We start from the raw sequence: 13,057 nt of genomic DNA on the forward strand, positions 1-13,057 counted from the left end.
GGTCTTCATGGATGTCTGTCCCCAAATATTCCTACAGCTTCCAAATGCTGACAAGTTCACCTGGTCTGTCAGGCTGGAGTTAACTCCCTGGGAGGTCTGACAGTCTTGGTTTTGCATTGGCTGCAGGAATAACTTAAAGGCTTTTCCTGTCTCAAAGCCCAGTTGTAGAAAACTCAACAGGCTCTATTAACTTGAGACTTGAAGTCCTGTGTGGCCACACTGAGCTATTGCCATACCTACTGCACTGTCCCCTACGGCTTTGTAGTTGTTGCTCTGTCTTATGAATATATAAGGCCTTCAGTGGCAAACCCTTAAAGTCTTAAAGCTAAAACAAGCCCAACAGCAAATCAAACAAATAACCTCGCAGTTGAATAGAGGTGGCTCTGGTCCAATGTGAGAAAATGCTAAAGCTTTAGATACCATTAGATGTTCCTGCAAATCAGGCACCTACTTTTTTTACCGCACCCATCTACCGCCTGAGGAATTTCACATGAGCTTGTTGTTTGGATTCCTTAGCATTGCCACTCCTATATTAGACTCCTACTATGACTCTTAAGCTCTTTAAAACTGCACACCCATTTTGATATAGGGAATTGTAAAAGGAAACTGCACCATAACCATTTTCAGTTTCTCTTTTTGTTTCTACTGTTGGAATGAGAGGAAGAGTTGACTTAAAACTAATCTCAAAAATGTGTATTTATGATCTGCTGTGTACTCACATGGCATTTCACACTGATAAGCACATAAAGGAGAATGGTAAAGATCAGACAGCTGTATATATGCGTAATTAGATACCCACTAAAAAGATTCTGCTACAAAAATATTTAAATTCTATTTATGAAACAGCTGCATGTTGAAAGTGAAGAGATCATCCTGATGCAGTGTACAAAGTGGCAGAGAGGGAAGGGGGAAAACTGATCTTAATGAGCAGTCGATGCTTTAAATTGTTTAATATTGTAACTTTCTCAATTTTACTGAATATTGCATCAGCTGAATCCCATTTTCTGAGAACTAGTATTTGTTTAATTGGCATTTAACTGCAGTACAGTATCCACTCATCTTAAAAATAGCTTTCTTCCAGTTTTTTATGTCAGATTTCTCAGTGGCTTGCCTTTTAACCTAGCATGCAAACCTATATAATGGTGACTGATTTCTCTTTTCCATTTAAAAATTGTAAAGATGATCAGGAGTTATGTCTTTTCTTAAAAGCTTCTTAACATAGCACTGTCAGCTGACAGACCAGCAACTTGATCTATATCATTGAGAGTCTCTTAAATTTTTTGACTTAAGTTACTCTTTCTTTGTTTCTTTACATGGTAAAATGTGGAGTCCCTTTCTAAACAAGAAATAAACTGCATTTCCGCTTTTTCATTTGTAACTCTGCAATTTGTGTGTAGTCTCATTCACTTTATGCATGAAACTAAACAGACCACTGTTAATTTAGGACAGTTGCTTGACATATCAAAATTAGTAGCATTCCTTTAATTTCTTAAAGTACCCTCAAGGGATAATTCATTTTCAAAACAATAGAATAATATTTTTTTAATAACAGAAACTCTCTAAGCAGGAAAATGTCTTGAATAAAAATTGTGTGTATTTTATGTAGTAAAAGCACTTCCATTTACTTGTAGTGCAGTGGTAAAAGGTTGAAAATGGGGTGTTGTTCATACAGTGCTGTGAGAACATCAGATTAGAAGCAGTAAAATTACCTCCCACGTAAATACGAATTTAAATACTTGATATTTTGCAAGGTTACATTTACATTACTTCAGGAAATCTAAGGCAGAGTGAAAATCTAACAACCACTGACTCCAGAAGTGCACTGAAGCCTGTCCTTTACAGTATTTGAGTGTAAAATTCCCACTGATACCACGTAGAAAACCGAACAAGTGAAACTAAGCTGATCCTGCCATAACCATTCCAGTTGCTAGGGGAGCAAGCATTAAAAAGAATGAAGCCAGTCAAGTCTGGATATACATTACACCTGCATTTCTTTAAAGAGAGTTGGTGGAAGGTGTGCACCCTAAGGCCCCACTCCTGCAAACTCTTACATGCGTGTTAATTTCACATGTGTGATTCATCCCTTTTGAAGTTGATTCACTTCTAGTAAGTGTCTGCCAAGTCGAGGCCCAAGATGATACGTACTCTACAGCACCTTGATTGCTGTGAACCCAGAGCCCTTGCAAACGGGTAAGAGTTCGGATGTCTTTTGTCTGGAACTCAAACTTTGCTCATAGCAGTGAATGTTAAAGACCACACCGAGTCATTTATTTTGCTCTTGATCCATTAAAATATTAGTATACGTTGGGTTTTTTATCTTCAGTGTTATCAATATTGGAATCTAGCAGTGGGGAGACGCTAGAAACGCTTTTTGTCTCTTTTTTTTTTTCCTTCAGAGAGCAGATGGATGACAGAGGTAGTATCAAAAGGCTAACTTAAGTAACATATGCAAAATAGCATCGTCTCTATAGGCTATGTTTGACCAAGAGACACAGTTTGGTAATGGAGAGCCCTAAAAAAAGGGAGAGTCAGGAACAGTTCACAGGTGACAATAGCTCCTTGTGATTTTGCTTCTCAGATGGGGCTAAACTGGACACACAGCTGTGCACCCCAGGATAACGTGCTAATATTGATCTCCCTTCTGCACCTTGAACTTTCATTGTCCAGCAGTTGCTCTGCTCTTGGTTTTGTGCTGTCACCTTAGAATGGGAATTACATTTGAACTGTTCCCAAGAAGTTCGTGGCTCTTGACATCAGCTGAACTTCAGATCAGCTAAATTGTGACCCTTGTGGGGCTTTTGTAAAGCTGTAGGAGAGCAGCACTTAAAGAAACAACTTCTAAAGGCAAATACCTCTCATGTGCCTAAGACATAACAGTATCAGAAAATTCAGTGCCAGCCTCTTGAAATATGAATAACGCTCTTGTGGTAGGTACAAGACAGAAGAAGTGGTACTCTGGATGGGACTTAAGTTTCTGCAGAATGTAGATAGCGTTTGGATGCAAGTGGGAACAAGCTGTGGTGCGGCTTACCTCCCGCATAGTTTTCATGTTGAGTGATGGGAATGTGAGACGTGGTCCGTTTGCTTTCTTGGATGGATCGGCTCTTCATAATCACAGTACTAAATTTAACACTTTCCAGTTGCGCATTATTTTTTGTCCCTATTCTTCCTCTCCTTTACCCTTTCCTTAACAACACTTCCTCTTCTTCCCACCATACTAAGAAACATGATTTTGAATGATTCTTAAGTCATCGGCCCTGTACTTCTATTTAGAAATGTTTTATTGTAAGCATGTATTGTAAACACTGTTAGTTTCAATGCTTAAAGATTTATTTTATTTCAAACCACTTTTTTTCTTCATTTAAATTTGCTGTATTAAACGCGTGGGGTAAATTCCTCCAAATCTGTCTGTATTAAAGACTTCCAGAGTCCCACTCAGAGTAGTAATGGCTGTGTGGCATAGATGGGACATGAAGCACTTTCTGGAGGGAATCTCACTACCAGCGAGGACTAAATTGTTCCAATAAGGGAAAAGAAAAGCCTGACTTTTCACTGGAATCCAGAGATAAGGACTTCATAGGGGGAGCAGACTGAGGGAAGATACCACAAAACAGTACATGCTTTGCTGACTTTCATCTTTTAGCGCTGTCCCATATTTAGAAAGTGCTAATTTCATGCTGTGATTTCAAGTATAAGGTGGGAAATGAGGATTACTCCAGGGCAGTCACTGGAGAGTAAGCGGGCACTCCCCATGTTCAGTTCTGTACCAGCGTGAGCCTGAGTGAACAAACGTGTTCTACTTTAATCTATTTTAGGTCAAATTTCTTCTCAGCTAATTGCTGTTCTGAACTAAAAATTTCATACATGTAGAATTCATTCTTTACCACAGACTGAAAAATAGGAAGCCATGCTATTATTTGCTGGCTCAAGGAGATGCCTGCCATGTCGTAAGGGACCCACCTGAGAAAATATTTTAGATAACTGAACAAGCTTGTGGCATCTGCTGTTCCAGCAAAATGCTTTGCCATTGAACAAAGAAAGATTTTATTTTTTTTTTTGGTGTGTCTGTCAAATGAAACAAAGTACAACGTAAATAAATCTGTCTGGTAGGTTAAATAACCTCTGTTCAGAAATGCAAAACGATTCCTATAGCATCTGTACAGTCCTTTGTTTAGTTTATAAATCAAGATCTTATATAAAACTTATAAGCTTAGATAGGCTTAAGATGGATAACTGTAAAGTGTCATTCTCTTCTCATTCAAGATGGAGTTTCCTAAAAAGAAGCAGAGGGATTAGATAAGCAGTTTAGTCCAGTTCTAAAATGGAAAGGCCCGTGGCTACCTCCAAGAAAATGCAAGTCATTAAGCAGAATGTGCATGTGAGCTTATTTTTTATTTTTAATTAATACAGAGGAGTTTTTAGGTAATGGGTTGGGAAAGCCCATATATTTCCTGTTACAATGATATGCCTGACTCTTTGTTTTGAAGTGTTATGGTACAACTTAGTTAAAAGAGGAACTATGAAACTATTCCTGATCTACTGGTGTGTCATCATGCTCTTTCTGGAGAAAAAAGCCTGTGTTTGGATTTGTAAACTAGATCATTCGTTTAGCAGAGGAGCACGATGTCACCTCCTTTTCAAAAAGAGTTCTAAACCTTTCACTAGATCACTTGTGAAAAACGTATTTCGCACATTCTTCATCTGTCATGTTATTTTCTACCCATGACAGTACCTTCAGAGAGCAGACTTTTCCATAGACTTTCTCAAACATCTGACTCAGGTATAGGAGTTGGCTGGTAGTGTTTAATTATCTATTTGCCCCGTTATCTCAAAGGAAAGGACAAGGAAGACCTCCTAAAGACTCCAGGTGGAAATAAATAATAAAGGTATTGGGAGGAGGGGGCTAGGAAAAGGTGTGCTTTTGTGGGAGGTTCATAAGAATGCTTACCACAATTGCGAAGCCCTAAAAAGCTGATTAGCTTCTACATTAATCTGAAGATTCATTGCTTAGCTGCAAGACATACATTTTATTTAAAACTGATATGTACAGGCGTTGTATTCTGTAAAATACAGGAATGTCACTAATATTTCAGGACTAAGCTATCACTAAGGTAAAGAAAATAAAAACTCTTTGAAGAGAAAGGGATGCATTCCTTTCCTTTTCAGAGCTGAACTTAACACTTCCGTGAGCTTAGTGTGTGAATGATTTTTTGATAGGGAGGGCAAATCTGTTTACTTCATCTGTCACTGTGGAGAAGATTCATTGTTTCTGTGGTGGTGGTTAATATCATATAAGAACTTTCACTGACTGCGTATATGAGTAATGCTGAACTTAGGGGGGAAAAAAAACCTACCGGTCAAAACACTTTCTCTGTTTTTTCTATTCCTTTCATAAAGGCACATACAAGTGATCACTTTGTTACGAGAAACAGGAGCGCACCTTTCAAGCCATGACTTGGAGAACATTGGAACAATACTCTGCAGGTAAATGATATAAGGTGAGGTGGCCCTAAAATTGGGATGGTGGAGGATGGTTTTTCAGAGGAGACTCTCAGAATGGAGAACAGTGTGTAGACAACTTCCAAAGAACAGTTAGGTCCCTGGCACATGATGTGGCTATTTCTGTGCTAGACTAATGATGAGGAAACAAGTGAAGTGATGAAATTAAGAATCAACTTTGTGTTGGAGCACCGGTATCTCAAGAGAATCATAGAATCATAGAATTGTTGAGGTTGGAAGGGACCTTTAAGATCATCGAGTCCAACCTTTAGCCTACCCTGACAAGAGCCACTTCTAAACCATGTCCCTCAGTGCCCCATCTACCCTTTTTTTAAACACCTCCAGGGATGGTGAATCCACCACCTCCCTGGGCAGCCTATTCCAATGTTTAATAACCCTTTCAATGAAAAAATGTCTCCTAATATCTAATCTAAACCTCCCCTGACGTAACTTGAACCCGTTTCCCCTCGTCCTATCACTTGTCACCAAAGCAGGCAGTGTTGTGTGAATAAGTGAACTGGGAGCAAATATGCCCCATTTGTTTTGTGCACTTTCACTGAGGACAGGTGAGGAGGAAACTATGCAAGGTGTGATTTAATAGTATCTCTAATTTGAGAATAAAGCCACACATAGTGCATCATTTTTATATGGGAATAGCTTCTACTTTAACTAGCATATAACATTGTTCTTAAAAATAACTAAATCAAATAGACAAATACATTTAACCCCCAAACCTTTGAACAACTGCTCACCAGCTCTGTATTTAATTTTAAGAGGCTATAATCCTCTTTTAAAAAAAAAAAAAAATCCTTCAAAAAGGGCAGGAAGGAGGACCCAGGGAACTACAGACCAGTTAGTCTCACCGCCGTCCCTGGGAAGGTAATGGAGTGACTCATTCTGGATGTCATATCCAAGCACATTCAAGAGCAGGAAGTTATTGGAAGTGGTCAACATGGATTTACTAAGGGTAAATCATGCTTGACCAATCTCATAGCCTTCTATGATGTTATAACTGGTTGGCTAGATGAGGGCAGAGCGGCAGATGTCATCTACCTTGACTTCAGCAAGGCTTTTGACACTGTCTCTCATAACATCCTCCTTAGGAAACTGAGGAAGTGTGGACTAGACGAGGGGACAGTGAGGTGGATTGAGAGCTGGCTGTGTGACAGGACTCAGAGGGTTGTGATTAACAGAGCAGGGTCGAGTTGGAGGCTTGTAACCAGTGGTGTCTGCCAGCGGTCAATACTTGGACCAGTATTGTTTAACGTATTCATCAACGACCTGGACAAGGGGACAGAGTGTATGCTCAGCAAGTTCGCTGATGATACCAAACTGGGTGGGGTGGCTGACACCCCAGAGGGCCGTGCTGCCATCCAGCATGACCTATACAGGCTGGAGAGCTGGGCAGAGAAGAACCTAATGAGGCTCAACAAGGATGAGTGCAGTGTCCTGTACCTGGGGAGGAAGAATGTCAGGCACCAGTATAGGTTAGGGGTGGACCTGCTGGAAAGCAGCTCTGAAGAAAAGGATCTGGGGGTCTTGGTAGACAGTAAATTATCCATGAGCAAGCAATGTGCCCTTGTTGCCAAGAAGGCAACGGAATCCTGGGCTGCACAGGGAAGAGTGTGGCCAGCAGGTCAAGGGAGGTCATTCTCCCCCTCTACTCTGCACTGGTGAGGCCTCAACTGGAATACTGTGTCCAGTTCTGGGCTCCCCAGCTCAAGAGAGACACGGAACTACTGGAGAGAGTCCAGCGTAGGGCAACAAAGATGATTGAGGGACTGGAGCACCTCCCTTATGAGGAAAGGCTGAGAGAGCTGGGACTCTTTAGCCTGGAGAAGAGAAGGCTGAGGGGAGACCTTATTAATGTTTACAAGTATCTAAAAGGTGGGTTTAAGGAGGATGGGGCCAGACTCTTTTCAGTGGTTCCCAGTAACAGGATGAGGGATAACGGGCACAAGCTGGAACATAGGAAGTTCTGATCAAATGTGGAAAAACTTCTTCACAGTGAGGGTGACAGAGCACTGGAACAGGCTGCTCAGGGAGGTTGTGGAGTCCCCTTCTCTGGAGACTTTCAAGACCCGCCTGGATGCAGCCCTGTCCTGAGTAACGTGCTCTAGGCAATCCTGCTTTAGCAGGGGAGTTGGACTAGATGATCTCTAGAGGTTCCTTCCAACTCTGAAAAAATCCGTGATCCGTGAATCCTCTGTTAAAGCTGTTTTTCCACACAGTCACTTTTAATATGTAAGGTGGTTTAATGATATGGATATATATTATGAAAACAGATAGATGCTTGATTTTATTTTTTCCAGTACTGATCCTGAATTACAAGTTACTCTGAAAATTGTAAGAAGGCTTCATGTATTTCCTAAAATTACTTACAGTTTTTACTTTATTTCTTCTCTTAGTCTTCTCAAAACCAAGCAAAAAAACCCCTGAGTACAAGCCTTTATATCAGGACTTGGCAGGAAACGATGAGACTTGTAGGGACCAGCCAGTGCTGTATACTGTCTGCAAAACTATAAGGTCAAGGTAAAGCTTATGTGTGTTCTGTACAGAGACTGGACTCTGTCCTTTGAGTAGTTCTGGAATCAAGAAAGACTAGTTGGAGTGTTTCCGTTGTCGTAACACGCTCAGGGGAGACTGGGTAATAAGACTTGTACCATGAAGTTAAAATATGTCCTTCCCAGGGCACTGCAGGTGATAGGACAGAACTAAAACCTTGGCTTGTGTAGTTTCCATCTGCCAAGAAGGCAAGAGGAGTGGCTTAGGGAATGACATTCCTCTGCAAATAAATTGGCCCCTTAGTTAGCTCTGGTGCCACATGCAGAACCAGTTTGGCTAGCTGACCTGGGAGTAATATGTCCAAAAAAAAAAAAAAGAGAACAAGTGTCTTTTAAACAAAAAATGGTTCTGATGCAGTCTGTTACAGCATTTTAAGGAGGATCTGTATTGCATGATCTCCTGTTGTTCCGAGCTGATAGTTTGATAACAAACACTTAAGAGATTTTGAACTTGCATCGATGGTAATAAGTTTAATATAAAAACAATGTAAATCTTCCAAACAGAGGACGGGAGCGCACGTGTGTGCAGAGGCTGAATGAGGACTTGGCGCAGAGTGGCGTTCTCAGGGTGGGAGGGGAAGAGGTTCTCCCACCTCAGTGCAGGGCAGGAGCCGGGGCTCTCTCCCAGCTGTCAGCTGGAGTGGTGGCCGTGGCCAGAGGGATGTCCACTGGCAGACATCACTGCGTGGCCTGTACCAGCAGCACTGACAGCCTGAGGCAGCGGTCAGGCTTTGAGAGACCGCTGAAGTGTCTGTGAATGGTGGCTCTTCCATACACTGCTCCTGCAGAGCTGAAGCGCTTGCTTTCCTCTTGCTGTTTTAGAGGCATAGTCTTTTGTACCCAAGTGGACTTTTTCCACAGAGCATTATTCAGATGCCTAAAGGTTATTAAATCTGAGTTACTGGTGTTTGTCCTTCTGCCAGAATGTGTCAGATACTTTTCCTGGAGTATCCTCAGATGACCTGACTGATACACTCATTTTTCCAGCGTGCTGGGGCTTACCTCTCTGTCCTACCTCTTACCTCCTCCTTTTAAGCCTTCTTTTTGCAGGCACTGGCACTTTCATGGCAGTCAACATGTTCACATGGTCAAGCTGCTTATAGAACAAGCTGTTCATAACATCTCCCCTCTGTCTAATTTGGACTATTTTCCTACATCTCCTCTATCTTGTAACGTGCCTTACGTTGCAATTCGTACCAGTCTGAATTTGTCACCAAGGCAATATGTCAACTTCTTGGGGTTTAGAACAACAAAGCTGCTTGCTTTCTGATAAGCTCTGAGTTCCTGCACTTGGCTAACTTAACTTTTTTTCTCCCATACAGTTCTCTCTGAATTAGAAGCTATAATCACGTTTCTACCCTTGCTACTTACCTATTCTCAAACAAACTGGCTTTCATAAAAGACCATGAACAGGGATTTCTGTATTCTAATACTGTTTCCTCAGCTTCCTTCTGTTTAGACTCATGATTTTAGAATAGAATAGAATCGTTCAGTTGGAAGACTTTGGAAATAAAATAAAAATAAATATGCTCCTTTGGCATTGGTGATGTTTGAGAGCGAAAGGAGTAGCAAATAGAACTGAGAGCTGGACAGTATCAGCAGGAGCTCTTGTGTAGGAAGTGGAGGTGCACACAGGTGCAGCCAAGATGATCTAGTTATTAAATCCTTCGTGATTTCATTTGCTGTGCGGTTTTTTTAGGAAGCGAGAGGTGTTGGTCTGCTTTTTGGAATCACTTTGTTGATATTTGGTATCTGGTTCATCTGGTTGTTTTGAAATTATAAAGATATCTCAGTGTTAGTAATCTGTTTAAAAATGCCAGAATCTCTTCTCATATTGCAGAAGTATTGTCATCTGTCTGCAAAACCAAACCATGACGAGATAAATTGGGACATTCAGACGTATTCTGAAGGCTTGTCAGGTTCTGGAGTTGGTAAATAGTTGCTTTGTGTTTGTTTTTTAAAGGAAAAAAGTCTGTATAGAATTGAGATACTCTGTTCAAGTCTGTACTTCACAAAATTAAATAGGGGCATAAAGCCAAACCAGCTTTCTCTTTCATATTCTTAGATTTCATAAAATGATATGATATGATACACAAGGATGGAGCCTTTCAAAATCAGCAACTTTCAGAAGATGATGCCTCTTCAATTTAACATAAACTTGGGGGGTAAGGCTTGGGGAGGAAGGATAAATATGCCTCTGCAGGAATTAGGACCAAGCTTGTAATGCCTGCTGTCTTTCAAGTAAGTCTGTTTGTCTTAAGTGAGAGAGACGTGGAGATACTAGCCAAGATGAGCATTCCCAAATGTGTTCAGGATAGAACAAACCATGCCTTCTGCTGGACTTTTAACTTGCTTTTTTAGCATTTAATTTTTAGGAAAAAAAATAAAAGGGAAGAAAAAAATATTTTCTCTTGTGTCAGGGTGATACACCTAAAAAAAAAAAAAGGTGGTCTTTCCCGATTGTTCCATATGGACACTGAAAACAAGAATCGCTGAAAAAGCAGAGCTTTGTGTCCTTGGGAAAGATGAAATCCTAGTACCTGAGGAGTCAGGAGGGAACCCCAAGATGTCATTTCACTGAACTCATTACTTCCCAGATCTAGAACTGCATTGGCCCTTGTCCTTCTAAACCCTCTGAGACCTGAGCAGCTTTGCTCCTGGTAACCTTGACAGTAACAGAGCACCCCTTAAACAGCAGCTCCTGAAACTGAGTTTGCTTGATGCTAGTGTGGCAAGAGGCACAAAATCAGAGAGTGTAATTGCATTATCACTATTTTTGGTATCTTAGCTCTGTCATCATCATGGCTACGTTAGCCACGATGAATCTGTGAAATGGGTACATAACCATTTTTTCTAAATGCGAGAGTATTGAGAGGCAGCATACCTGGGATTATCTGCTGTAAAAGGTATCAGTCAGAGTTTAGTAAAATGTGATGAAGTAGTTCTTTGGTGACAAAGTGGGTTTTAAACATCCTGATAAGTGTATACTGAGGTTATTTTTATTCCATTTCATGATATAAAAATGATGGACTTGCTGCTTAGAGGATGCACGTGTAGTTGGAATCGCTGGCGTAAGTATTTTTGAGAAAAATACAGAGCAAAGATCCCCACAGTGTATGCTGAGGAGTCCTCCGTATATATTTAACTATATGAAGCACACTTACAGTGTGTAAAGGAAATACAGATGTGTTTGGCTTGACTACGGAGATTTGAAATTGGAGAAAATGGTTTTGTGGTGTTCTTGATTATAATCAATTTAGTGAATAGTAGGTATCTTCTGTTTAGAGTGGTATGTAAATTTTCTCACAAGCTATGTCACTTTTTTGTTCTCTGGGTCACAGTCCCCATAGAATACATTTCTCACTTGATCAGTAAATGGCTGCTGCAAAATTGAAGATACTTCTGTGTAGTTGGATTGCTTTAATGTCACAGAAGGAGACCACTTCACAGTTTTGACCTCTGGCGATGTGGGTTAAATTGCTCTTTCTGCACAGGCTGCACAGGTGCTATTAGGCAGTTAATTTTCAAGTAAGTGCAGTAGTCCTTGTTTGTTGCTTACAGTGATGCTCGCTGAATTGCCCAGGATATGTAGGTTAGCAATATTTCTAAATGTGCTGGTCTTTGCCCAAAGTGGTTTGCGCTTTGCACGTGGCTGAACGATGAGATTCTGTGGCAAATACAGTGCTTTCCTGTCCAGTGCTGGAGATGCGGCTCTCACTTACTAGGTAGGCTTTTTGTTTGTTTGTTTCTTCCTGAATTCTGGGACATTCCGATGTCAGTGGCAAGAGACTTGTCTTTGTAAATAAAGATAATTCTGGTGTTCCAGAAGCGTCTGCTAAGCAATTTCTTCTCTGCTTTGCTAATGCCTACACATTCTCTTTACTAATGCTTACTTTTTCCTGCAGTTTCCTTAAGGACTTCCCACAGAGCTTCCTGTTAGACCACCTTTGCCTTCCTCTGTTTCCTTATTGCTTCTGAGGGGCCTTTTTTTTTTTGTGATGGCAGTTTTCATTAATGATTTACTGATCCTTTTCTTCATGATGTCAGACCTGTTAAACCTCATAGCACCCCACCGCCACTTCCCTGTCCCCAAAACGCCCCAGCTGAAGGTCTTCTGCCCTGCCTCAGGGTTGGTGGGGTTGCATGGAGGAATACAGACAGAGACTTTTTCCTGTCCAACCTCTGGGACTGCTGCAAGCAAAAGCTTCTTCTGACTTTCTTCTCAGACTGCTGCAATTAGAGGCTTCCACTCCCCTGAAAACATTTTTTCAGGTGCTTACAGAGATTTAATCAACAACAGAAGTGATTTCAGCCTAGCAGAGAACCGAATGTTGCAGCCTGGCCTTCAGAATTTCTTCCATAAACTTACCTGACTGCCCTGTGCATCTTCAGCCTTCTCTGCACTCCACCAGGTCTGCCTGGCTTGGTTGTCGCACCCAGGAGACCGTCACCGTCCTCCATCCCTGCTGCCAGCAGTGTGCCGTTCCCCCACAGCCAGCACTGTTTAAGGCAGCAAACTCTGAACTTAATAAGTTTGGGGAGGGTTCCCCCTCTCTTAATGAGATTCAACCTCACTTGATGATTATCAGTGTGGTTCTGCTGAAACAATCTGCAAGCACATGGCAAGCTCAGGTCTGAAGCCTCACAGATGTTGGTATCTAGAGAAAACTGGCGGTAGTCCTCCCAGCCGTGCTGTCAGTTCAGCCTGTCCACAGCCTTGGTACAGACGGTCACGCTTTTGCGGATGTTCAGGCTGTTAGCCCTTCTTTTACCAAAATAAAAGTTAAAAATCAAAATGACCCTTAAGTGTTACGGATGAGACTACTATCAGATGTGCGAAGAAACAATCTGGTGTATGTTCCTCTGAACATTTTAACTCACTTATTTGTATACGATTAATTTTGATCCTTTCTATTGCTTGTTATACATGGCAGGTAGAGGTCATCTTTAAAAGCTTTTTTTTTTTTTGCTTGCTGCCCATTTAAATCTTACAA

At 41.2% G+C, this 13,057-nt stretch overlaps 1 protein-coding gene across 4 annotated transcripts in view; it reads left to right on the top strand.

Moving 5' to 3' along the window:
- The window catches only part of ASPG (asparaginase), a 57,405-nt gene that overhangs the window by 33,593 nt on the left and 10,755 nt on the right, over nt 1-13,057 (top strand). For all 4 annotated transcript variants that reach the window (XR_010070828.1, XR_010070829.1, XM_063333283.1 and 1 more), the window contains one exon: nt 5,398-5,484. Coding sequence is in view for 2 of the 4 variants with exons in the window: in XM_063333283.1 (XP_063189353.1) it covers nt 5,398-5,484 (87 nt within the window). In the remaining 2 variants the exon portion in view is untranslated. Of the gene's footprint in view, nt 1-5,397; nt 5,485-13,057 lie in introns of those variants that run through there.

Source organism: Chroicocephalus ridibundus, chromosome 4 (assembly GCF_963924245.1).
Source record: "Chroicocephalus ridibundus chromosome 4, bChrRid1.1, whole genome shotgun sequence".
Taxonomy (NCBI): domain Eukaryota; kingdom Metazoa; phylum Chordata; class Aves; order Charadriiformes; family Laridae; genus Chroicocephalus; species Chroicocephalus ridibundus.